At 45.2% G+C, this 24,282-nt stretch overlaps 1 protein-coding gene across 1 annotated transcript in view; it reads left to right on the forward strand.

Moving 5' to 3' along the window:
* Nucleotides 1-24,278, forward strand: part of MYO19 (myosin XIX) — a 40,082-nt gene extending 15,804 nt beyond the window's left edge. Inside the window, exons 10-25 of the mRNA XM_075904744.2 lie at nt 1,006-1,082; nt 3,305-3,395; nt 5,761-5,932; nt 8,319-8,392; nt 8,493-8,614; nt 11,081-11,194; nt 11,618-11,794; nt 12,756-12,902; nt 13,472-13,579; nt 15,712-15,782; nt 19,031-19,137; nt 20,091-20,260; nt 21,034-21,163; nt 22,112-22,197; nt 22,897-23,199; nt 24,140-24,278. Of these exons, the coding sequence (XP_075760859.2) occupies nt 1,006-1,082; nt 3,305-3,395; nt 5,761-5,932; nt 8,319-8,392; nt 8,493-8,614; nt 11,081-11,194; nt 11,618-11,794; nt 12,756-12,902; nt 13,472-13,579; nt 15,712-15,782; nt 19,031-19,137; nt 20,091-20,260; nt 21,034-21,163; nt 22,112-22,197; nt 22,897-23,199; nt 24,140-24,268 (2,078 nt within the window). The 3' untranslated portion in view covers nt 24,269-24,278. The remainder of the gene's footprint in view (nt 1-1,005; nt 1,083-3,304; nt 3,396-5,760; nt 5,933-8,318; nt 8,393-8,492; nt 8,615-11,080; nt 11,195-11,617; nt 11,795-12,755; nt 12,903-13,471; nt 13,580-15,711; nt 15,783-19,030; nt 19,138-20,090; nt 20,261-21,033; nt 21,164-22,111; nt 22,198-22,896; nt 23,200-24,139) is intronic.
* The last annotated feature ends 4 nt before the right edge of the window (nt 24,279-24,282 follow it).

Below are 24,282 nucleotides of genomic sequence, written 5' to 3' on the forward strand. Positions count from 1 at the left end.
TGATGGACCTAAACTCCATGAATCTGTCTAGCTCTTGAACCCTGTTAAAGTCCTAATCTCCACAGCCTCCTCTGGCAAGAAGTTCCACAGGTTGACTGCGCTGAGTGAAGAAAAACTTCCTTTTGTATGTTTTGAACCTGCTGCCTATTAATTTCATTTGGTGATTCCTAGTTCTTATATTGTGGGACTAAGTAAATAACTTTACTTTTTTCACACCAGTCCTGGATTTTATAGATCTCTATCATATCCCTCCTTAGTCTCCTGTTTTTTAAGCTGAAAGTCCCAGTCTCTCTAATCTCTCTTCATATGGAACCCGTTCCAAACTCTTAATAATTTTTGTTGCCCTTTTCTGAACCTTTTCCAATGCCAATACGTCTTTTTTGAGATGAGACGACCACACCTGTACGCAGTATTCAAGATGTGGGCATACCGTGGCTTTATACAGGGGCAGTAAGTCTCCGTCTAGACTGCAAGCCTCTTTCGAAAAAGAGCGTCTAGACTACAACCAGTACTTTCAAAAAAGCAAGCCACTTTTTCGAAAGAGCACCCAGGCAGTCTGGATGCTCTCTTTCGAAAAAGAACAGTTTGCGTTACATAGCGCCTTTTTTCAAAAGAGCACTTTTGAAAAAAGGCGTTATTCCTCGTAAAAAGAGGTTTTTCACGGTCGAAAACACTGCCGCATTCTTTCGATTTACTTTCGAAAGAATGCAGCAGCAGTCTAGACGCAGGGGAAGTTTTTTAGAAAAAAGGCTATTTTTTTCGAAAAAACCCTGTAGTCTAGACACACCCTTAGATATTCTCTATCTTATTCTATTTGCTTTTTTTGACTGCACACTGAGTAAATGTTCTTGTGCTTGCATCTGGTACTTTCAATGGGGTGCCCAGGCACCTTTAAAAATGACAACTGTACTGTCTACATTTCCCTTTGGAAGGGGTGAGTAGGGTGTTTGGTGGCTTGTGTGTGTATTTTGCTTTGTTTTTAATAACATCTGTTTGGCTTTCTAGAGGATTGCTTTGAGGTGACCAGAGAGGCAATGTTTCATCTGGGCATTGACAGCTCCACACAGAACAATATTTTTAAGGTCAGATAAAAAACCTGGCACTATCTGTAAACCCATCTTTGTAACAAATGCTCTTACGGCTGAGGGAGTTCTTTGCCACTGCACATGCGCGGAATTTATGTCCCCCACTGTATTCTTTGCTTCCCATCAGAAAAATGACTTGCTGGTAGGGAAACCACAGGAATGGTTATGTGACCCTTCCCAGCAGCATGTTTTGGGTGCCCATGGCAGCCAACAGAGAGGTGGATCACTGTGGCGCCCAGGACAGAAGCGGAGAAGACCCAGCTGGTGGCTTCTACCCTGTGTTTGGCTCAGCTGCTTGTCCCAGCTGGGCTAGGGATGACAAGACTTTTTTGTCCCCTGTACAGCATCTGGGGCTGGATCAGAATCACACCCAACTTTCCTCCCCAGATGCCGGACACTTTGGAAACTGTCCTCTTCCACCCCCAGCCCTTTCTGCACTTATAGCTCCTCGGCTGCCAGGGGAGGGATCCCTTTATAGGGATGCTCCCCCATCTGCCCAACCCCCATAAATCCAGACTGCCTCATACCCAGAGCATCCTGCTAGGCCTCACAATCCCCCAATGAGTCCCACTCCTGCAGCTGGACCACCCCCATAAGCTCCAACCAGATACACCTGAATTCTCCCCCACTGAGCCCTCCGCACTTGGCGTCTTGTCTTGCTGAGCCTGCCTGCCCACACCTGGTGCACTTGGCATGGAGGGGCGAGGCCCTTGGGTAATGCTGGGGCAGACCTAGTCCTTGCGCTGCGTCGCCTCTCACCACTGAATCTATATCCCAGGGCAGGAAGGACTGCACAGTGATCTCCCACTTCCGTGCAGCCTCCGCTCTCTGCTATCATGCGGGGGCCATTGCATTTATTTGACAAAATTTAGCAGAATTTTTAATTTTCAGGCACCAAATTCCCTGCAGAGTATTCACTGGACTTTGTACCTACTTGGTGTGTGATCAGTGTAGAGAAAGATCTTAATGCAAAGCACGGGCGCATTAGCATCAAATCCTGCCATCCTTGTCGTCCCGAGCAACTCTCCTGATTTCTTGGGCAAAGTTGCCATTAGTAAGGCTTGCAGCATTTACCTTGTTGGCAGCAAATCCTCTTCCCGAGTACGAGTCCCGGGTCAGGAATCCTTCTCTGCCTCCCCAAAGGTGTGGAACCTGCCTGGCTGTCGTTGCACTAACTCGCACGACTTCTGCATTTCTGGCTGGGGAAGACGGCTGTCCTCGGGCGCCGCCCAAGATCCTTCTGAGGCATCTGTTCAACTGCCCTTCATTTCTGCAGTTGTGTTGATTGTTCCATAGCGGTCAATGGAATTTTGGAGACAGCTGTTAAACCAGCAGTAGTTCTTTAGAATAGCACCTGCCGTTAGGGTATACTGTCCCACGCAGGAGGGGGCAAAACGCAGCCTCGCAGGACCTTTAGGCAGATTCCCTGGCTTCTGCGCCCCCGCATGCTGCTCAGCGCAGCCAGCTGCTGGGGCCGGCGCGTGCGTGTCTGCGTGGCAAGCCCTTTGGAAGGAGGGAGCCTCTTGTGTCCTGACCCCGCCTCCCAGCCAATTGGAGTTGCAGGGGCAGTGCTTGCGGGCGCACGCAGCACCTGGAGGCTCACTGCCTGCCTCCCATCAAGGGGCATTGAGGGGTGGGTGGGGCTGTGGCAGTAAGTGAGCCTGCCCAAAGGTAAGGGCCTCCTGGCTAGAGCCTGCAGCTGGCACCCCAACCTTCTGTCTCAGGTCATAGCTCCCTCCTGTACCCAACCCTTTGTATTCCTCCGCTGCCCCCTCCTGCATCCAAACTCCCTCTCAGATCTGCATCCCTACCCTGGGCTCCCTTCTGCACCCAGCCTCCATCCCAGACCCTGCACCTCCTCTATTAATATCCTAGACAAGTGCAGCCTATGACCACATAACAAATTCTTGGGAGTAGCCCCTCCCCATCAAAAATGATTGCCCACCCCGATGTAACGTGTTAAAAATAACTTCTAAGCGCTCAATTCTGCGCTCGTTGACGCAAACAGTAGGATTTTCATTTACCTCACAGGTGCAGGTTCAGGAACTAAATTAGTGGTTTTAAAAATATAGGCAGCTCCTTTCAAATGATTTTTGGGCTTGCATGTTTATGTGAATGTGTCAGCTGCTGGCTCGTTTGACTGGGGTACTTGGAACCCAGATGCCTTTAACAATGATAGAGGAATCTGGACTCCAGACTTTAAGTGCCTGTTTTTGCAGATCTTAGCAGGACTTCTGCACCTTGGTAACATTCAGTTCTCTGACTCAGTGGACGAATCCCAGCCTTGTGAACCAGAAGATAATGCCAAAGGTGAGGCCCCAAGCATACATAGCTATAGTGTTGTACTTTCCTGTTGCATAACGACGACATGTTGCACCTCTGTAAACCAGAACTTTGTGGTCTGGCAACATCTGTGGACTGGAACGATTATGGATATTCCAAGATCAGAGAGTCCTGGTGCGATACAGGGGTGTGTGGCGGGGGCGGGGGACATGGGAAGCCCGGCACATGGCTGGCAGCAGGGGGGGCCAGAAAATGACGTCCCCTAGTCCGGCAAAATCCCTCATCTGGAATCAGTCAGGTCCTGAGAGTGCAGGACTTGGGGGGTCCAACCTGTATTGAAAGAGAGTGGCACCAGAACGACCCACTGATGTCAGAAGTACCTGTCCCGTGGTGTCCAACACGCTAGCCACGTGTGGCTGTTTGGCCGGTTGAGTGTGGCTAGTTTGCTATAGCAGTAGCCACTATAATGGCTAGTGCTTCAGAACGGGTTGGACCCCACGGTCCTATACTGCGCTCTTGCTTTCGCAGAGACCAAAGTGGGGAAAGGAATGACCAGAACTGTCACCCAATTGTACCCTCTCTCCATTATTCCTTTGATGTGTGTTTATAAAACATCAGAGTGCTGCACAACCCCTTGTGTCATCCTCCCACCTCGGGAGAGAGCCCCGTCTATCAGAGCCGGGGAACTGAGTCATTCGCACCAAGGCACAAAGTGAGTTGTTGGCATAATCGTGATCCTTGTTTCTAGTCATACTTGCACTACGTGGCCCTCGGAGACCAAGGGACATAGATCGGAGGGTTCGAGGAATTTGTCTGTGCTTAAATATTCTAGTTGTAATTCCATGTTGAGACTCCAGTCTGAGCAAGTCTTTCAAATTGCAGCCTGTTATGTATTCTAGATGTTTTACAAGGGAGAATGTGAATTGAACTTCTTTTCTATCTGTAGACGATCTCTATGATCTAATTTTTTTTTAATTACTCCAGTTTTCCCATGGAACTAACAGTAGCCTAATCAGCAAGGCTTCCGATTTCTGTTTCTCACATTCTAGCAAATTCCAGTGGCTCTAATTTAGGCCCAATAATTTCTAGTATACTTCAGCTGCTTTTTTGAGATGGCAAGATCTTAAGTAGTTTAAATTTTCTGTTTTACATTACACTAGGAAATCTTGATGCTCTACTATGACCTGGGCTATGTCTAGACTACGTAGAAGTTTTGAAAGAGGATATGCGAATTTACATATCTTCTTCCAATCTCTCTTTCGAAAATGAAAGTAGTCTGGACATGGGTGGGAGAGGGGATTCGGAAAAAGGAGGTTTACACGTTTTTTTCTAAAAAGAGTTTTTTCCTGAAAAAAATCACGTCCAGACTACTTTCACTTTCAAAAGATCCTCTTTCGAAAGTGAGATTGGAAGAAAAAAACCCATTGTATAGATGTACCCAGAGTTAAATTCTCTGACTACGCCACATACAATTCCTATTTTACTAGCTGTAATTGGTTTGTATACTAGTCTGTGTGTTTAGAGAGCTCTGTGGGCAGTGCCTGCTGGGGCTTGTTTGAGATGAGAAATATACAGACATGGGCATATGTTAAAAGATGTGGCATCATTTCAGGTGACCAGTTTTAGACTGCGAGGATATGCCTACACTGCATTTTACGTCCAGGTTTCAAACTCAGGCTCAAGCCTAGCCCCCCTCTCCAGCTACATACAAATCATGCTAACCCAGGGCTCAAATTCAGGGTCCAGGGCTTCCTAGGGTTCAGGCCCTCTTATTTTTGCAGTGTAGATGCAGCACTGCTGGATTCATGCTCTCAGAGTCCACCAAAAGTACCCCACAATCCCACGGGCCAGCTTCCTTTGCCCTCTGCACAGTCACGTTTTCCCACACTGCACTGTGAACAAAAGGCGAGAGCAGCCATATTTGGCTGGAAAGTCTGGAATATGAGTACCTGGGCTCTGGGCCCACATTGTGCCGTGTAGATGCCAGTGCTCCAGGTTGGGACTCACAGTCCAACAATTCCTAACCTGAACTTAAAAATGAATGTAGATGCTCTAGCCCTAAGTTAAACCCAGGATCTGCTTACTCAAGCTCTTCTACCTCTGGGTTTTCATTGCAGCATAGCCATAGGCCTAGAAGTATGTGTTTGGATGTGAGCGGGTGTGTGTTTAAAGAGGCACTGTTGAGCACTTGTAAATTGGGGTATGATTTTCAAAATTAGAGGCCAAAAGTCTTCCAAAACTCTGTCTTAAAAGTAAAAGAGCATATCCTATGACATCAGAAGCCGCCGTATGGGCAATCCGAAAGCCTCTTTTTTTATATTACATTTCTGGAGCTGCTTGGATTTGGAGACCGAGGTTATATTCATTTGATACTTTGACTGTTTTGAACAAGGCTTTGTGGAGACCACTGCGAACTTGCTGAAAGTCTCCGTGGAGGAGCTGCTGGAAACCCTAAGAATTCGAACGATAACGGCTGGAAAACAGCAACATGTTTTCAAGAAGCCATGCTCCAGAAGAGAATGTGAAACAAGAAGGGACTGCCTGGCCAAAGTTCTCTATGCGAAGTAAGTTCCATCAGCAGTGTTGCCATGACTGCCTATCCAAGGGACAGTGAACGTGTCCAAGTGACTGTTATAACGGGACCAATGGGGTTTTATCCCCGGCTAGTCGGGCTACAGATGAACAAGTAGAAATGACTGTCTAGCATGGCTACATGCACTTGTCCTTGCAAAGCTTGCCATATAGGGTCTGTTCAAGGACATTTCTAATCCGTTCAGTTTTATCTGCTACATGTTTGAACATTTGAGGCTGTTTTTCAACATGTTCAGAGCTTCATGAATATGTAAACATTTTTTTTAAAAGTACATAGGGGCAGGTGAGCCGGGCGGTCGCCCGGGGTTGCCATTTTCAAGGGGCGACAGAGCTGTGACCACATTTCAGCCCAACCTCACGAATCCTCCCCCCAGGTTTCCCTGGTTACTCCCCGACATTTCTTTTTTTCTCTTGACAAATTTCCCCCGGCCTTTTTTTTTGTTTTTGTTTGTTTGGTTGGTTTTTTGTTTTTCCTTGACAAATTTTTGGGCGGTATTTATTTATTTATTTTAAACCATCTGGCGACCCTACGGGCAAGCAGGGCAGTTGCCCAGGACCACCAATTAGTTAGGACCTGCCCTGACAGGAAGCCAGTACGTTCCCAGCTCTTGTTTCATGGCACTGACTTCTTCAGTGTCATCTGTGAAGCTGCTTTAGACAGCGGAAAATAATAGCTCTTCCCCTCTCCTGCAAAAACAGCAGTTGCTTACATGGAGGTTGTGCCATTACAAATGGGGAGACGTGGTCTCTACAATCACCAACAGGTTTAAATGCATTTAAAATGTGGCTTACGCTGTGAAGAAGCTGAGGAATCCTTGAGCCACTGCTCCTCACTGCAGATATTTGTATATATTGGATGTTTTGAAAGCAGGAATGAAACAGACTCACATTAGATCTGTGTCTATAGACATACATACGTAATCTCCAAGGTAAAATAACTTGACTACATGGGTTAGTGCTGTGAAAAATGTTTCTTCTTATCCATTTCCCTGGCAGCTCTGTGTGTTTCTGTCTTCTGAAAACAGAGGAAAAATGTGTATGTATATTCTGCCTCTCCCCCCCCCCCTCCTCCTTCTGGAGACCCTGAGCTTACATTCTGCATAGATAAAGGGCTTAACACATCCCTCATTATATGGCAAGGGCCTTGGACTGGAAGCCTGGGGGCGGGGTGGTGAATGGTCTTATATTTGTGCAGCTCCTAGCACAATGGGGCCACGTTGCTGGCGCTACTGCAGTCAGAGAAAAAACATGGTATAGGTGATTTGAAAATAAATAGCATCCTGAAGAAATTCTGCATCAAGTTCTGCCTTTATACTCTGACTTCTCTTTGATTTGAGTGAGACAATATGTGATGTAGACTAAGGCCCTGTGTCCTTAACTGAATCAGGCCCTGAAGGGTTTAGGTCCACATTTGTTTAGGTGCCATTTTCAAGAGGCCCTGAGGCTCTTAAGTTAATTAGTCATTGCAGTGCTGAGCAGAAGCAATGGTAAAAATGCATGTACTAAACTCCCTCTAGTCTCATGGGCTGTGTCTACATTGGCACCCCTTTCCGGAAAAGGGATGCTAATGAGACACTTCGGAATTGCAAATCCGTGGGGGATTTAAATATCCCCCGCGGCATTTACATTTACATGGCTGCCGCTTTTTTCCGGCTCGGGGTTTTTGCCGGAGAAAAGCGCCAGTCTAGACGCGATTCTCCGGAAAATAAGCCCTTTTCTGGAAGATCCCTTATTTCAAGTATTTGCAATTCCGAAGTGTCTCATTAGCATCCCTTTTCCGGAAAGGGATGCCAATGTAGACACAGCCATGGAGTTTAGTGGGAGTAAAGGGAACAGACCAGTGTTCACCCAAGCGCTCAGCTTAGAGGGAACACCCAGGAGAGATTCCAATGCCACCCAGCTGATTAGCAGAGCACCCACAGCTCTGCTAATCATTTCTACTGGTGGTTCATATTCTATGCTTCGGTGCACATAGAAACGTTTATTCTGCACATGGGTGGAAAAGTTTAGCGGGAGCATTAGAACAAACCCGATAGAACAAGGTCTTGGCCTTCTGTTGACATGTTACTGTTCTTCAAACTCATTAGATAGAATTAAACGAATTAGTGCCAGGGTTGTATGGGCTCTTCATTTGTTTCAGCAGTTCTTTTAACTGTATTCAAACATTCGTGGCATTCCTTGAACTCCATAAAATTTTAATTTAACTGCCAAGGTAATGTGTGAAACTGTATAAAACACAGGATATTGGCAGTCCTAATAGAAGACAGGAAAAAAAATCAGTGGAAAACATAAATCAACTAAACACTTACCTTGAAAATATAAATCTTCCCAGCTAAGCAGGGTTGTGTTTGTTTCCAGATTATTTGACTGGCTGGTTTCAGTGATAAATGGAAGTATCTGTGCAGATTCTCCTGTGTGGACCAACTTTATAGGTATGGTTTCTAGTCCCTTGTAATTCAAGAGTAGAAATCAATCTGCTGTAAGACCCAAGCACACTAGATCTGATAGAAATATTTCCCCATATTTCTCCAGGTTTGTTGGACGTTTATGGTTTTGAATCTTTTCCTGAAAACAACTTGGAACAGCTCTGTATTAACTATGCCAATGAGAAACTACAGCAGCACTTTGTAGCACACTATCTGAAGGCACAACAGGTATGGCCCTTCCAGATGTCTAACATGTGGCCATATTATTCATTCCTACATTGCTACACTGTTAAATTCCTAATCCCGAGACTGTTCTGGTTTTATTTAACCAAAAACTCTGTGTCTTTATGACCTGATTATGCAGCTTTTACTCTGTCGCAGAAATAATTGAGATGGTACAGGTAGGTGAGGATAACTTACCAGATAAAGATCATAGGATCAGATCCTTGCAGGGTAGGAAACAGCTACAGAGGAAATAAAATATGTATCCATGTAGCTATTTACAAACGGTCCTGTTTAGAACTCAAAGAGGCATGCTGGTGCTGCTGAATTCACTGGGCATTTCTTGCGGGGGGGATGAGTCTGAACAACCATTTCCTCAGAAATTGCAACTGCAGCAAATCTTTTGTTTCAGGAACAAAGGAGTTAAATGCATGACTCGATTTCACAGGTCTTGGGGCTAGAATTCAGCCCTGGGCTGAGAGCTCATGTAAAGCCCTGCATGGATACAAAATTGGTATCCGCATCCTAATCCACAAAAATGAGCCTCAGATATCCACAGCCGCGGATGCAGAGCAGATATCTGCAGATTTGCAGGGTTCTAGATATAGAATTTATGTCTGCATCAGTATTCGCAGAAATGAGCCATGGATATCCACAACATGTGGCAGAACATTTCGTGCCCGCATTGGCCTTATCAGCCATCTGCGGACACACCGTGGACAGCCCACAAATAGTTAGATGTCAAGGTCCTTTTCGAACACGATGGACGAAGATCATCATCATCATCTGTGGATATAAAGGAGATACCCGTGGATTTGCAGGGCTATACCTATAAGAAGGGCTTAAATGATGCCTAGTGCTTTGTGTGGGCCAACTGGCTGGTAGTAATACCTCACAAACAAATTGCCACTCCCATATCCTTAAATACCAACAGCACAGATCCTGTCTGCCCTTGTTCTGATTAGTGGGAAACAGCCCTGGTAAAGGACAAGTACTATTTCTCACTCTGCATTTCAGCCACTAGAAAAGGAAGGGCTTGAATTAAAATAGAACCATACTCTCATTAGAATAATGCTCTGCACTTTGCTAAACTATGGTTGCAGCCATTGGGTAGATCACAGCTAAGAAACAAACCAATTGCTCATTGGATCTTGCTGCGTCTGAATTTAAATTTCAGACCTCTACACCTTCACATCGTAACTTTACATTTGCACAGTCTGTACTATAGGTAGCTCAATGGCGCCCCAAGCAGGCGTGTGGCTGCTACTGGAACATACTTGTGGAGTTGCGTTTTAACCCATTATTACTCGTGTCCCCATTATACTTTTTGCCCTTGCAACCAAGCTGAAGGATATAAGGCTATCTAGCATTTGTGGCAGTGAGGAAATAAGAAAATTATACACGATAGACAACATAATAGTGCAAAACTGGCCCGAGTGTAAGTTATGCAGAAATTCACTGTCTTGTGTGATTGTGAGCTTCACTGATTTTTTTCTTAAACTACTCTCCCTGGGTGACTCTTTACAACATGCCAAGACACTCAGGTTTAAATCAATACAGATGGAAGCCAGATTTTGCACATGTGCTCAAATGATTTGTCTTCTTCAAACTGAAACAAAAACATAATCTCCATTTACCAACCTGTTTTTATGCCAGCTACAAGTGGCTGCTTGCCTTTCTTGGTAGGGCTGCATATCTAAGCAAGTTTGACTTGTGAGAAAATATAAATAAAAATGAGAACTCATTTTGCTTTATCACTTGTCAGTTTGTTCTGTAACAATGCTGAACTCTGCAGCACAGTTACAGTGCTTTAATCAATTACATTGATTTGTTATTAGCAATATGGTAATTTTCCCTTTCCTTTTGGATGCAATTTAGTTTTCATCACAATGCTTTTAGGGGCTGTGTGTTGAGCTCTTGCTTACTTAGGGCTAAATTCTGCCCTAAAGATGATCATATGGGAAACTCTGTCCCTTTAAGGGAAATTCAGGCCAGGTTTATACTAGACCCAGAAGGCCTAGTCTTCACTGTGGGAGGTTGAGGTGAGCAAATGCTGGCACCAACCACAGGTGCCTTCAGCGTTTGATGTAGTGGGTCTTTACGAGACCCACTAAATCAAATGCCCAAAGATCAATCTCCAATGTGACAAGTGAAGACGTGGCCTCATATGAGCATCTGGGTCACACTTTGGCTTTAACCTTGTGTGATCATACTGCAAAGCATCTTTGCAGTTTTGTGAAGAACTACACAGTTCCCACCTATGCACTGTGGGGATCTAGTGCTACTTAGCCAAAGATTTTAGACCTCTTAGGCAAGAAGAAACTTCCAAAGATTGGTAGTTCAGAAAATGACAACTCTCCTACAAGTGATGTTTAAGGATATGATCTGACCTGTTCTTTAAAAGCTCAAATGAAACCTGTGAAAAAAGTGAAAAAAGCCCTCAGTGAATATTCCACATTTCTTTTGTGTTAGGAAGACTATGCAGCAGAAGGTCTAGAATGGTCTTTCATAAACTACCAAGATAACCAGAGCTGTCTAGATCTGATAGAAGGAAGCCCTGTCAGTATCTTTTCTTTGCTGAATGAGGTGAGTTTAAGAGTTGAACTGCTAACGCTATCTGGCCTGCTTTTCTTCCTTTCCTTGACTGTCTCCTGAAACGACCAAAGAAAACAAGTTGAATAGCATGTGTACAATGTTTGCATGAAACTTGCCAGCTGTTTCCATAACACTGTAGGGCTGCTTTTTTCCCCAGATCCCTTGTCCAGTCTCTCAAGGTATCATGTATAAGAAGCACTTCATTGATGTCAAACATGGTTATCCATATGACTAAGTCACTTTTTCAGAGTACTTTAACATGAAAGGACTTGGAATACCAAATGCAACACAGACAAGTAAAACGCCGTAAGGGCGACGTGTAATAACATCTGAAAGGTTTTATGCGCTAGATGAGGAAAGTTTGCCTATTTCAAATAAGGTATGGTGCAATTCTACCTTGTTCTCATTACACAGGAGTGTCGTCTGAACAGGTCCTCTAACGCCAGCCAATTCCAAACCCGAATTGAGAATGCTTTGTCTCCTAACCAGTGTATAAACCGGGATAAGTTTAGCAAGAAGCCTAACTTTGTTGTTTCCCATTATGCTGGCAAAGTCTGTTACCAAGTGGAAGGTATGGTGGAGAAAAACAAGGTAGGTATTAAAAATAAACTATAAAATAAGCACATGACTTAGGGAAAAATTTACCCTAAAAACCTCAAAATAGTCCAAGTGCTGTCGACACAGTGCATGCATCCACTAGTACATGACTGTTTTGGCTGTGTGGATTGGGTTGATGATCTCAGTCCAGTTTCTAGTGTATAATCACCAGCATACGGTTGCAGCCTTTGTTTGCGGGTTCAGAGGCCCAAGGATTAAGGGAGCCATGCAGAATCAGTGACCACTTGCCTCTAAAGATGTTCTCTCCTGGGCATGGTTATATTACTGGGGCATTTGCATTGCTGAGAGGACTTTAGTCTCCTGAACTGTCAATGTTACATTTAATATAAATATTAAATTCAGACTTTAAACTTCCAAGTCGTCAGGGAAACAGCAGCACGGACTTAACCTTTGGCCGTTTACGAATATCACATGGCAACTTAACATGCGGTGTCTTTTTGCACCCTGCCTCCCAGGAAGTTAATGAGGTGACCTGTGAACTTTGGAATCTGTTACATTCTGCCATTTCTGGTCCAGCAAGTCCCTTTTGCAAGGAATTTTAAGAAATGGGAGCATGTGAGGCAGTGACTATCCTCTCTTATTAAGCACAGAAAAGTGTTCTCAGGTCCATGAGGAAGGCCTGCCATTAACTGGCCCTAGAACAGCTTAGTGTTGTGCCTTCCCGCTATGAGCAAATGATAGTAAGAAACTATTTTTACTAACTATGGTAGTAGTCTGCCTGCAGCATTTCCTTCTGTTTGTGAATTCATATTAATTACATGGGATCAGATCTGCAAAGGTCTCTAAACTATTGCTTTTGTTTAGTAATAGCCTTGGGATGCAGCTTATTTACTAACCTAATTGACTCCAAACATGATGACTATTTAGTTTTAAGGGTGCTTTACCTATCCAAGGAACTCCACCAAATTCTAGTGACATGTCTTTACCTATGTAGGATCCAGTTCCACTGGAGTTACTCCAGCTTCTGAAGAATTCCCAAGACTGCTTGCTTCAGAAGTTCTTTCCCATGACAGAAAAGAGCCAGAATGATACCAAAACCCAGAACAGAACGACAGTTGTTACAGTGGTCTCCAAGTTCAAGGTTTGTCCTGTTTGAGTGTCTGCCAGTTAAATACTATATTCTTCTGCCTGATTTCTGCTGCCGTCCTTAAGTAACTTTGATGATACCCTGTGCCGAATAACGTTGGATGCACTGGTATAAAACTAAAAAAAACCCACACCGATCAGTAAGAGCCTCTGACTTAAAACAAGTAAAAGTTGGAGTCTGTATTTTCTTTGTGCCTTTTTAACTCATGTATTTTGTCCATATGCCAAACCAATTCCTCCCTCTTAGGACTCGCTATAACTCTAGGCATAGAGCAATCAATTCAGCACACTTACAAACACTGAATCACCCACAGAATAAAATAGTGCCAAAGGCAGTGTTTCAATGGAACATCGATAATTTGTTCTAGCGGCCCTGAAAAAGCATAAGCAGCACAGCTGCTCTGAAATTAAGCAGGTCTGCTCTTAGACAGCTGCAAAAAATGCCAGGAATAAATATCAGGGTTTTTTAAAAAACAGAAGTATTGATTAGCCAAACTGCTCGGGAAAAGCAAAAGGGCCTCAATATGGTACGGTCATTACTGATTGCTCTGTTTGTTTCTATAGGGTTCACTTGAAAGTCTGATGCAGATCTTACATAGCACTGCACCTCATTACATCAGATGCATCAAGCCTAATGCGGATTGCAAAGCGATGACTTTTAAAAAAGAAGAGGTAATGCTACCAAGATGTCCATATCTTTCCATTGCATATTAAGCTTTATATCGGGCCCTGTGTATCAATTGTTAAACACTGTTCTTAGCAAATATATTTAAAGTTTCATTTAAGACAAGGGGATTTACCAGAGATATGGTAGATGATGTTTTCCAAACTAGGGTGGATGTTCATTGAGGATCTCTTTACTGCAACTTCATTGATAAATACCATGTGTATGAAATGTTAGTTTCTCTTAAAAGATGCTGTTCAGTGCAAGTTTGGATTTAGTGGTTTGCGGGGCTTGAATCTCACTAAAGCTAGCTCTGAGTCAAGACACCTCTGAACAGCACAGTCTGTATATTTCATAATATACACACACCTTTTATTAATGCTCTGCCTACTCCTAGCTTCCTTTCAGGCTACATCGACACTACGAGTTTTGCCAGAAGAAGCAATGCAAATGAAGTGTGGATTAACATTTTCTCATGCTTCATTTGCATAATTCCGATCCATTTTTGCACTAGGGGGTTTTAGCGCAAAAACAAGCAGTGTGGACATTTCGTTTTTGCACAAGATTGGTATAAGCAAAAACCCCCTCACGCAAAAATAGATCGGAAGAGGGTATGCAAATGAAGTGTGAGAAAATGCTAATCTGTGCTTCATTTGCATTGTCTCTTCCAGCAAAACTCGTAGTATAGACGTAGCCACGAGAGTGTCTCACCTCAGATGAAAACAGTTGACATCAGGGTTCTCTCTAAGGTGTGCGCCTGCACGGCACGCACCAAGAATGAGGCCCGCCCACCTCCTCAGCAGAGCCATGCAGTGGCTATGTGACGACGCGTTGGGGTCCCCCGCCTCCTGCACCCCCGAAATGGCACGAACAGACTCCACCAGCCGGTAGAACAGAGGGAGTTTATTGCCTCTCCAGGATACAGCATAGCACAGATGTCACCAGCTTACAGGACAGGCCTAGGATGCCTCAGCCCCCCTTGATATGGGGGGAGGGGTCTCGACTTCTAAACCCCCCAGCCTGTTGCTGAGGCTGCTTCCTCCTTGCTCCCAGATCGAAAACTAACTCTCTTCCAGCCCTGCCCCCCAGCCAGGGGCGGCATTCCACCTTCCTTTGTTTCTCCCCATGGAGGGTAGCTGGTCAGACAGGTTTGGAGCCCCCTTTGCATAACGACTCACCCTTTTCCCTGCTGGGTCTTGCTGCAGACAGCAGAGGTCACCACAGCCCTAGCAAGGTACCCCCACTAATAGCCTGTGACGTAGCTGTTCTGGGGCGGGGCCATATGGCAGGCGGCTGTCCTGCTCCAGGAGGAGCAGGGCAGCCACCACGAGGTCCTGGCCCTAGCTTCAACCATTCCCCAGGGTTGGCTGCGGGCCACGTGGTGAGCGGTGGCTGTTCTGGTGGCCAGGGGCTGTAGCCGTGTCGAGTTGCGGGTGGCCAGCAATGGGAGCTCCGGCGGCCCCGGCTGGAGCTGTGTTGCGGGCGGCAGCGGTGGCAGCCCCGGCGGGGGCCAGATCTGCATCACAAGCGGTGGCTCCTCCGGTGGCCGGGCTACGTGGCGGGGGCACTGTTCCGGTGGCCGAGCCCATGGTGGAGAAACTGGGAAGCAGACAGCACAGCAGCATCCTTGGCAGAATAGAGATGTTTTCAAGTTTCCTTATGCAATAGTACAGTGTTTCTCAACCGGTGGTACAAGTAACCTTAAGGGGTCCTCGAGAGAAGTCTGGGGGGTACGTCAACACAACTGAAATTTGGAGGGGGTGGAAATCAGACCCCTAGTGAAACTGAACCTCAAGACTTTCAGCAAAGTGTCTGAGATAGGACGGTTGTGTCTTTGAAATACTGCTAGTTAGCCGTAACGTATGATTTACTTTCACACACACACACAAACTCCTCCTATTGTACTTAGGCTAACCTCCTCCTGCAGTAAGTATGAGACAAGCTCCATAACTTTGCTGTTTTCCAAAGAATCAACCGATGGAGAGCTTAAGCAGGCTCTTGGAACTATTTGAGTAGAAAGACTCAAGTCTTTTGAAAAACTTCAGAATGGTTATCAAAAGCAGTTTGCATTGATAGAAACCCTGGCAAACCTTAATTGCAGCACCCAAATAGAATTAAAGTGTTTGAATTCATGCTATAGGTTCTCAATCAGCTGGAAGCATGTGGCATAGTAGAAACTATCAGCATCAGTGCAGCTGGATTTCCTATTCGGTAAGTCCTAACGGATGTTATGTTACTCACATTTATTTGGTCTTCAAAATCTATCTCCTTAGACTTCATGAGTCACATTTGTCTAGTGCAACTCTACTGGCTTCCACAAAGTTCATCCCTCTAGACACTTATATTAAAATACTAGCTGGAGTTAGCCAGCATTGCTCGGGAAACCAGAGGAACAAAATGTAGAAAAACTGTAGTCCATTATCTTTTTTTGAATGATAGAAAAGTTGCACTGATTTCTATAAGGCTTAAAATATAGGTCCAGAGGAGGGGGTGCGACCCCGAGTGGAGGGGAGGTTACACGTGGGAGGGGCACCCCAGTTCGCGCCCAGGGTTGCAGGTGCCACAGGGGGCAGGGCGGGTGCCTAAGCCATTGTCCGCATGGGGGTCGGGGCACTGTGTGCCGGGGGGGGGGGGGGAGAGGGTCGCTTATGTAACCTCGTGGGTGGGAGGGAGGGAGCGAGTCCTGGACAGCATTGGGGGCCGCAGGTGGCGGTCACAGGACCTAGGGCAGCCCCTGCAGCACAGCATGGCAGGTTACTTTTGATTTTTACAGCTTGAGCTCGGGCCCGATCAGATCCAAAAGTACCTTAAAACATTCTGGATGAAAGGTTATACCATGCAAAGTTTGGTTGCAGTAGCTCTTATAGTGTCCAATTTATTAGCGCACAAACTTACAAACATTCTCCTTTATATATTAGATTTAATTAAATACCTGTTAATGTAGAGACTGGGTGGGTAGATATGCTCTTATCTGAGTAGCCAAATGTAAATTGGCAGGAAACCAATATATTCTGCTTGATGGCTTATTTAGGCAAATACACCTCAGTGAAGAATTTCAAAACAGTGAAGGGAATTTAGATGTATATTCTGCTTACTTAAACGTAAGATTCCAAGATCCCCCTACCTTCCTTTCCAAATTTCCATTCTGAAGCGTATCATCCCTATGACCAATAAATATGGGTATAAGATTGTCACTTAAACTCTTAAATGTCTATTTCTCCACCTCCCTCTCAGTATAACAGTTCCTTATGCTGGCACTAGATTAGGTCAGCCCTTGCACATGACAATTTTGAAATCTGCCAAGGGCACAGACAAGATTCACTGAGGCTAGGCCTACACTGAAGGGGAAGGTCGAATCAAGATAGGCAACTCAAGCTCTTAGAATTACCAACCTGGAGTTGTGGTGAAGAGTCCTGTGGCACCTTATAGACTAACTGAAGTGTTGGAGCATAAGCTTTCGTGGGCAAAGACTCACTTCGTCAGATGCATGTATCTGCATCATGTATCTGCATCTGACACAGTGGGTCTTTGCCCACGAAAGCTTATGCTCCAACACTTCAGTTAGTTTATAAGGTGCCACAGGACTCCTCGTCGCTTTTGCAGATTCAGACTAACACGGCGACCCCTCTGATACTCGACTACTTGGAGTTGACATACTTGGATTGGAGTTTCCCCTCCGTCCTCTCAGCAAGAGGCTGATGGGAGCAAATGCTCTCATCAGCTTCCTTTACTCCTCAGAGGAGCAGGATTACCGGCTGCCAACAGGGGCGCCCTCTGAATTCACCTTAGCGGGTCTTAACCAAACCTCCTAAACCAGTGGTTCTCACACTTTTTGGGCTCTGGAGCCCTTTACAGGTGTAAAAACGTATGCGGAGCCCCAACAGTCCACTGATTGTTCGCATTGTACCGATCGATGTTTCCAGTTAGTCAGCCTCGCGAGGTGTCTCGCGGAGCCCTGGGGCTCGGTGGAGCACAGTTTGAGAAACACTGTCCTAAACCAAACTCTGGAAGATGGATAGCAGCAGCAATCATCTTCCCCAGAGTGAAGACATGGCCTTAGTTATTCTAGTCTTAGTAAGGAATTTTGTATTCTGAGACTGAGATGAGGAGAGCCAACCAGGGGTTTAGTAACACGGTTCTCACTAATTTTAGTTAGCTAAAGTCTAAATCCCCTAACTTTGGGTAGAGACTTTTGAAAACCAGCTATATATTGGAAAAAAGTTTAAAAAAACCAAACCAGTGCTGGTTCTGAATTTTTCCTGTTGAAATAGTGGGACTTTAAACCCTCTGTGCTATTCTTTGGCAGGGCTGTCCAAGATTTAAAACCGCAGAATAGCTTTGTGAAGCAGTAAGTCTCAATGGGCAGCGACTGCGTATCTCCAGTGGTAGAACTCTGTGGCTACGTCTACACTGGCATGAATTTCCGAAAATGCTTTTAACGGAAAAGTTTTCCGTTAAAAGCATTTTCGGAAAAGCGCGTCTAGATTGGCAGGATGCTTTTCCGCAAAAGCACTTTTTGCGAAAAAGCGTCCGTGGCCAATCTAGACGCGCTTTTCCGCAAAAAAGCCCCAATCGCCATTTTCGCGATCGGGGCTTTTTTGCGGAAAACAGTACTGTGCGGTCTACATTGGCCCTTTTCGGCAAAAGTCTTTCGGAAAAATACTTTTGCCTGAACGGGAGCAGCATAGTTTTTCCGGAAAAGCACTGATGATTTTACATGAGATCGTCAGTGCTTTTCCGGAAATTCAAGTGGCCAGTGTAGACAGCTGGCAAGTTTTTCCGGAAAAGCAGATGATTTTCCGGAAAAACTTGCCAGTCTAGACACAGCCCATGAGTTTAACCAGCCATAACGAGCAACAGTTTGTTCAGCCAGGGCATGGAATGTCTGCTGTTGTACGGAAGAATCCCCAAAACGAAAACTAAGTCTGTATCTGTGGGCAGTGAAACCTTGCTCATCCCTCCCTGTAGCAAGCCAACCAAAAATGTCTTTGCCTCCCTCTAAGATTTAAAACTAGAAGCTGCAGTGAGCTCTAAATTACGAATGATAGTTGTTTATTGAATATACAACAACTAGGGGCTGCCCCCCTGCTAGCTCGGCTCACCAGCCCGAGAGCGTGAGAACGTCAGTCTTATCACCTGCCAGGAAAAACTTTTTTATATATGGAGAGGATAAATTCACTAGGGTATTTTTGAAGTATTTCCAACTAAAAGTCAATGAACACAACAGTTTTGCAGATCATGAAAAATGCATTAATCAGTGCTAAACTCATGATTGCATGCTTGAAATGAGTTTGTTTTACTGGGCATTAGTGACATGGCTGTGACATCACTGCAACCAATTGGAGTTTTGTACATCAAATTCTAAAGCCTTTCATAACCACTAAAAAGTAATTTGTAAGCATTTGAGCCCATACAGTAAATAGTACTCATGTAGGATTGATTTTCATTTTGGCCATCAGGATCTCCTTCCAAAGTTTTATTGAGCGTTACAGAGTATTGGGAAAACCACGTACATCTACCTCAGTGTCAGATGAAAATGTTTTCTCTTCGACTGAGATCAAAAGAGGTAGGTTTCATTGTAGCACTCGGAATTTCTTGATATTGCATAAATTAAATACAGCGCCTGTATTTTCATATATTCTGTTCTGGGAAATTTCTCACTTTTTGAACTTTCACAGTATTTTTACTCTCTGGTCGATGTTAATTTCCATACAATCTGGCATTTAAAGGTAGGCTTTTAAAACTTTAAATAAAATTACTTCCAAGTTAAACCTTTCATCTTTGTGCAAATGACTATGGTCTGTGTTCTCCTCTGGGGTAGAATAAGATTTTCAGATTCTCTCTTTTTCTTTCATTAATATATTTTGCATTGATAAGAATACTAACATTAGTTCAGTGTTTTGTTTGTTTACATTCCTTTTTCTGTTCTTGTATCTGTTGCCAACTACACAACTGGCCTCTAGCTTTACTGGATTTTGCTGCTGCTACTTATACTGCTTCTTCTACCTTTTGCAAACGCTTCTCTGTGCAAGTCTGTATTTAAAAGCAACGGTCGTGGATGCGTTTTAAAAAGTAATCCTACTCATAAGGTAATACGTCTACTATGAATTCCTGAAAGACGGGCTATTTAAAAGAGGGTATTAAGAGAGCCAATGGAAAGTATCTGTCACATGTAGTATCCTAACCCATTTTAAACTTAATCTAGTCAAGTTTGGAAAAGGAAGCCCCAATAAGCTAGGAAATGTTGGTAGTTTGAGCCAGTTAGAACAGCTGACACCATCTACAGGTTGGATCTCCTTGGCCCGGCACCCTCAGGATTAGGGATGTTAGTGAATAGTCGTGTAAACAATTAACTGATAAGCCTGGTCTGATTAGTTAATCCTAATGACTACAGGTACCCCCTGCCTGCCCTTGCTGCCTCTGATACAGAGGCGGCAGGAGCTGGTGCCCATGAGACTATTTCCCAGATTTTAATGAGACGCTTCACTTTCCCTCCCTTCAGCATCTTGTATTTTGCAGGTTTGGCTCCAACAGCCGACAAAGATGAAGCGTTACGCTTTGTCATCCAGGATATTCTTCAGAAAGTGACAGTGGGCCACAGTGCTGTTTCCCTGAAGCAAACCGAGACCAAACTAAACAAACCATCAATGTACTGTGGAAAAACCAAAGTCTTTTTGACTAACTCCATGGTAAGCATGTTACATCCCTCTCTTGGAAGAGCAAAGAGGTGTTTCTGCAGTACAGGGCAAATCCCAATTCCACGACAGACACAACGGCTGACTTCAGTGGAACGAGAATTTTGGCACTCTGTTCGCTTTATTGGGGAAAAAACCCCACCCTTTTACACTTTGGTGCATTGTGAAAACAATCCAATAGGAGTAGAAAGGTTTCAAACACATCTCCATTGAGTAAGGGACAGAGCCATGAGGCATGCACCAGGGTGCCTGCTTCCCTGCCAACACATTTGCTATAGCTGCTCACAGGTGTACAGAAGAGGATTCAGTTTCAGGCTAATAAAATTTGTCCACGTGTCAAATTCCTGTCCAAAGTGTGTGCTTAACATACACATGCATGTCAGTATGTCCTTTTACATGCTTTGCTGAATCTGACCTGAGCTAATTAAGCAGACCACTTGACATAAGTTACTTGTATTGGCTTTGATAGGTGTCTGTTTGCTAGGCATTTCCCCACCCCAGGTCTCGTCCCTCTCCGCAGACAATTTAGCATGTTTTTTTTTTTCTTAGCTTTTGAAAGTAGGATCTACAGTACTAGAAACTGAAATGGTCTCATCTCCCTGCATAGATTACCCCACCATTGTTTTGGCTTTCTAAAATGTGCTCATTCAAAATACTAAAGGATCCCTGTTATAAATGAACGAACAATTAGGCCAATCGTAACTTTTGTCCAAATACGTATGAATGAATATGCAGACTACTAACTGCAAGATTTTCCCTTGACGCAGCTAGAACAACTTGAAGCTAGAAGAGCGGCAGTATTATCTGAGAGTGCGTTTTGCATTCAGTGTTGCTGGAGAAGATTTAAGCAGAGGAAGCTATCAAAGCAGAGCTGGTCTGCTACCATCATCCAAGCCGGTAGGTGAAATCCGATATGGGCGCAGTTGTTGCTTTTGAAGTCACATCTCCCGCCAGATTGGCTAGTCAGATTACCAAAGTTTGGTACCATAACTGAACATTGGCACAAAGTTTACAATTGGGAAATGTGTACTAGGGATGTGAAGGACTAGTCGCTTCCCCCTCTTCCTGCCCCTATCAGAAGGAGGCACCAATGGGGGGTGGGGGAAAGAAGGGAGTACTTCAAAGTGGCAGTGCTGCTTGGAGCCTGGAGCTAGACCCCGGGCTCCATGTGACACTGCCGCTTTAAAACGCTGTGCAGCGCGGGGCCAGCTGGGGTGTCCCCAGGCTTCACATGGCATTTCAAAGCGGCAGTGCAGTGCTGAATGGAGCCTGGGATCAGCTGGGGACTCCCCTGGACTCCGTGCTGTGCTGCCGCTTTGAAACGCTGTGAGGAGCCTGACACTGGGCTCCCCGCAGTGTTTCAAAGCGGCAGTGTCACACGGAGCCCAGGGTCAGCTAAGTTCCCAGCTGATCCCAGGCTCCCTGCGGCAGCCTTAGGGTTGCTGCTACACTTCAACACGGAAGCGCCCTATCTTTTTAATAATTAATTTAATGGCGATTGCCTATCTCCTAGAACTGGAAGGGACCTTGAAAGGTCAGAGTCCAGTCCCCTGCCTTTACAGCAGGACCAAGTGCCATCCCTACCAAATTTTTGCCCCAAAAATGGCCTCTGCAAGGATTGAACTCACAACCTGGGGTTTAGCAGGCCAATGCTCAAACCACTGAGCTATCCCTTTCCCCCCCCAATTGACTTATCGATACATTGTGCATCAACTATTCGATTAGTCAGTTGGTCGATACTTAAAGTCAGTAGTATGCATTAGGGATGTTGTTCAGGTGAGTGCTTTGAGAGCCCCTACAATTTCTAATTCCTTTATTTTGACTGGGTTTTGGTTAAATCTTCAGGTGTTCGTGCTTGGTTGGCAAAAAAACATTTCCAAAGAATGCGGCGGGCTGCTACTCTGATAAAGCATGCCTGGAGGAAATGGCAAGTAAGTACCATACTAACTGCCTTGAGTCGGTTGCATTCCCTGCTTCTTTTTATGTGTTGAAAAATAGTCTCCTCCTTCAAGGAGTTAAAGAACACTTCAAAGCACGATGCTGACATTGACTTTATCCCTTCCTTTGTTCTCGTTCCCCGTGAAGAAAGAGGAGTAAAGAAAACAGCTCTGGAGTCTCCTTTCCTGTGACCAGAGTTAGTTTCCTCAAGCTAAGGGAGCGGGGAAAGGCAAGAATTCAGGGACCAGTCCTACTGTTAGTCCCCTCTGAGGGTTTAGTTAGTTAACTGGTTAAACATTAAGTTTAACCAGTTAATTGATTGAATGGGAAAGGGCCCCTATGTCATGGGAGGCAGCAGTCCTGCGCAGAGCTAGAGGCAGCAACACTCCCCTGGCCTCCCAGGCTGTCGCTTCCGGCCCCACCTGGACGGGAGCAGGGAGAGCTGTTCCCATGTTCACTAGTACCCAGTAGGCACTTACTGCTTAAGAGTTACAGGATCAACTCCTCAGTTGCTTTTCAGCTTCACTTAGAGGGGGTCAGTGTTTTAACCAGCCATACACTTGTTGAACTCTGCGGAAGGTCCTGTTTGTTCAATTGCCCACATTGGTTTTGGAAGATTCTAGTAACGTAGAGGCCTGGGAAGCTACGTCTGCCCCTTTCAGTCTCTCAGGAAGATTGTCTCTTTCCCTAAGGCAAGAATGGCTGCGCTCGCAGCAAAGGAGCTGGATTACACAGAAGAAAACCTCCATTCCTGCATCCTGGGAGCTACCATTTCCTTGTCACCTCGTCCGCTTGAAAAGATGTGGCCTCTAAGTGCAATCATCCAGTTCTGGCCACTTGGACTAGTTCTATCTACTGCCCCCTTGGCAGTGGGTGGGTTTCGAAGAGACCTGTCCCGTCTGGCATGCTTGAAAATACCTCACCGGACCAATGGGTACACCATGAAGAGCACTCTGTTCAGCTGCGGTGTCACCTCCATTAGAGCACTCCCACAGGTAACGCACCAAGCGCTGACACCGCTTCCAAGTCAGCAGCATGGCTGACACAATGACAGAGCTAGTGAGATTTACTGTCCAAACATGGTCTCCTGTGCGTGAGCCACTGCCCACAGCTGAGGGAGACAGGATGGTCCTGTAGCTTAAGGCACAGGACTGGAAGACTGCCTGGCTCAACCAGGCCTATGACCATGGACATGTCACTTAGAATTATCGGTGCAGTGGGCACAACTCGTTCACTTTACCAGGATGCTGAGGGTTAATATATTGTCTGAGGCACTGAGGGGGAAGATGCTTGTGGAAGTGTTAAGTATAGGCACATAGCATATGCTAAGGAAACTGAGACACCAAAGCTTTTGAGAAATCAGTTCAGTGTGTTGCCATCCTCTCTGTTACCAGCAGCGATCAAATTGAGGAAAGAGTCCATTAGGTAACACACAAAGAGCATGACGCAACCCCCCACTGGCTTCTCCATAACTGCTCTTTGGTTAAAAGCCTAGCTCTGTATGATCCTGTTCCCCAGCATGAAATCAACTCCGCAGCATCATAGGACACGTAGCATGAAGGGACACTTGTGCAAGATGATTGTGTAAAGCACCCTGGGAGCCCGAGGTTCCGCGCACTAGTTTACCGCAGCCATGCACATTGGAGTTCAAAACCAAAATCCCCTATTTAAAAGCATTGTAGTGTAGCCACTACTGGTTCTAGTGGCTTATTGTACAAATTCATCTCAGCTGTAAATCCCCGAAAGTCTGAGGCACAGATTTCACCACCCTAACTTAAGGGTGAGCAGTATTTACTCACTCTGCAAGAAGATTAGCTTCAATGGGCTGCAGGCTGAATAAGGTGCTACTTGCTAAGCGAGGATAGCACACCGAGGCCAGTAGGCGGCTGACAATTTTTCCCCAACAACTAAAACTCATTTTCTTTTTCTTCCTAGGGCTCTGTCAAATTTCATTGCAAGAAGTCTCCACTGCCTCATGCAAACATCAGTCCGCACACCCAAGCTTGTACCATCACTGGATTCAACCAAATCTTACTTGATAAGAAAAAACTGCTCACTACATAATGTGGATTTGGGGG

The sequence above is a fragment of the Pelodiscus sinensis genome, chromosome 21 (assembly GCF_052426305.1).
Source record: "Pelodiscus sinensis isolate ZL-2025 chromosome 21, ASM5242630v1, whole genome shotgun sequence".
NCBI lineage: Eukaryota > Metazoa > Chordata > Testudines > Trionychidae > Pelodiscus > Pelodiscus sinensis.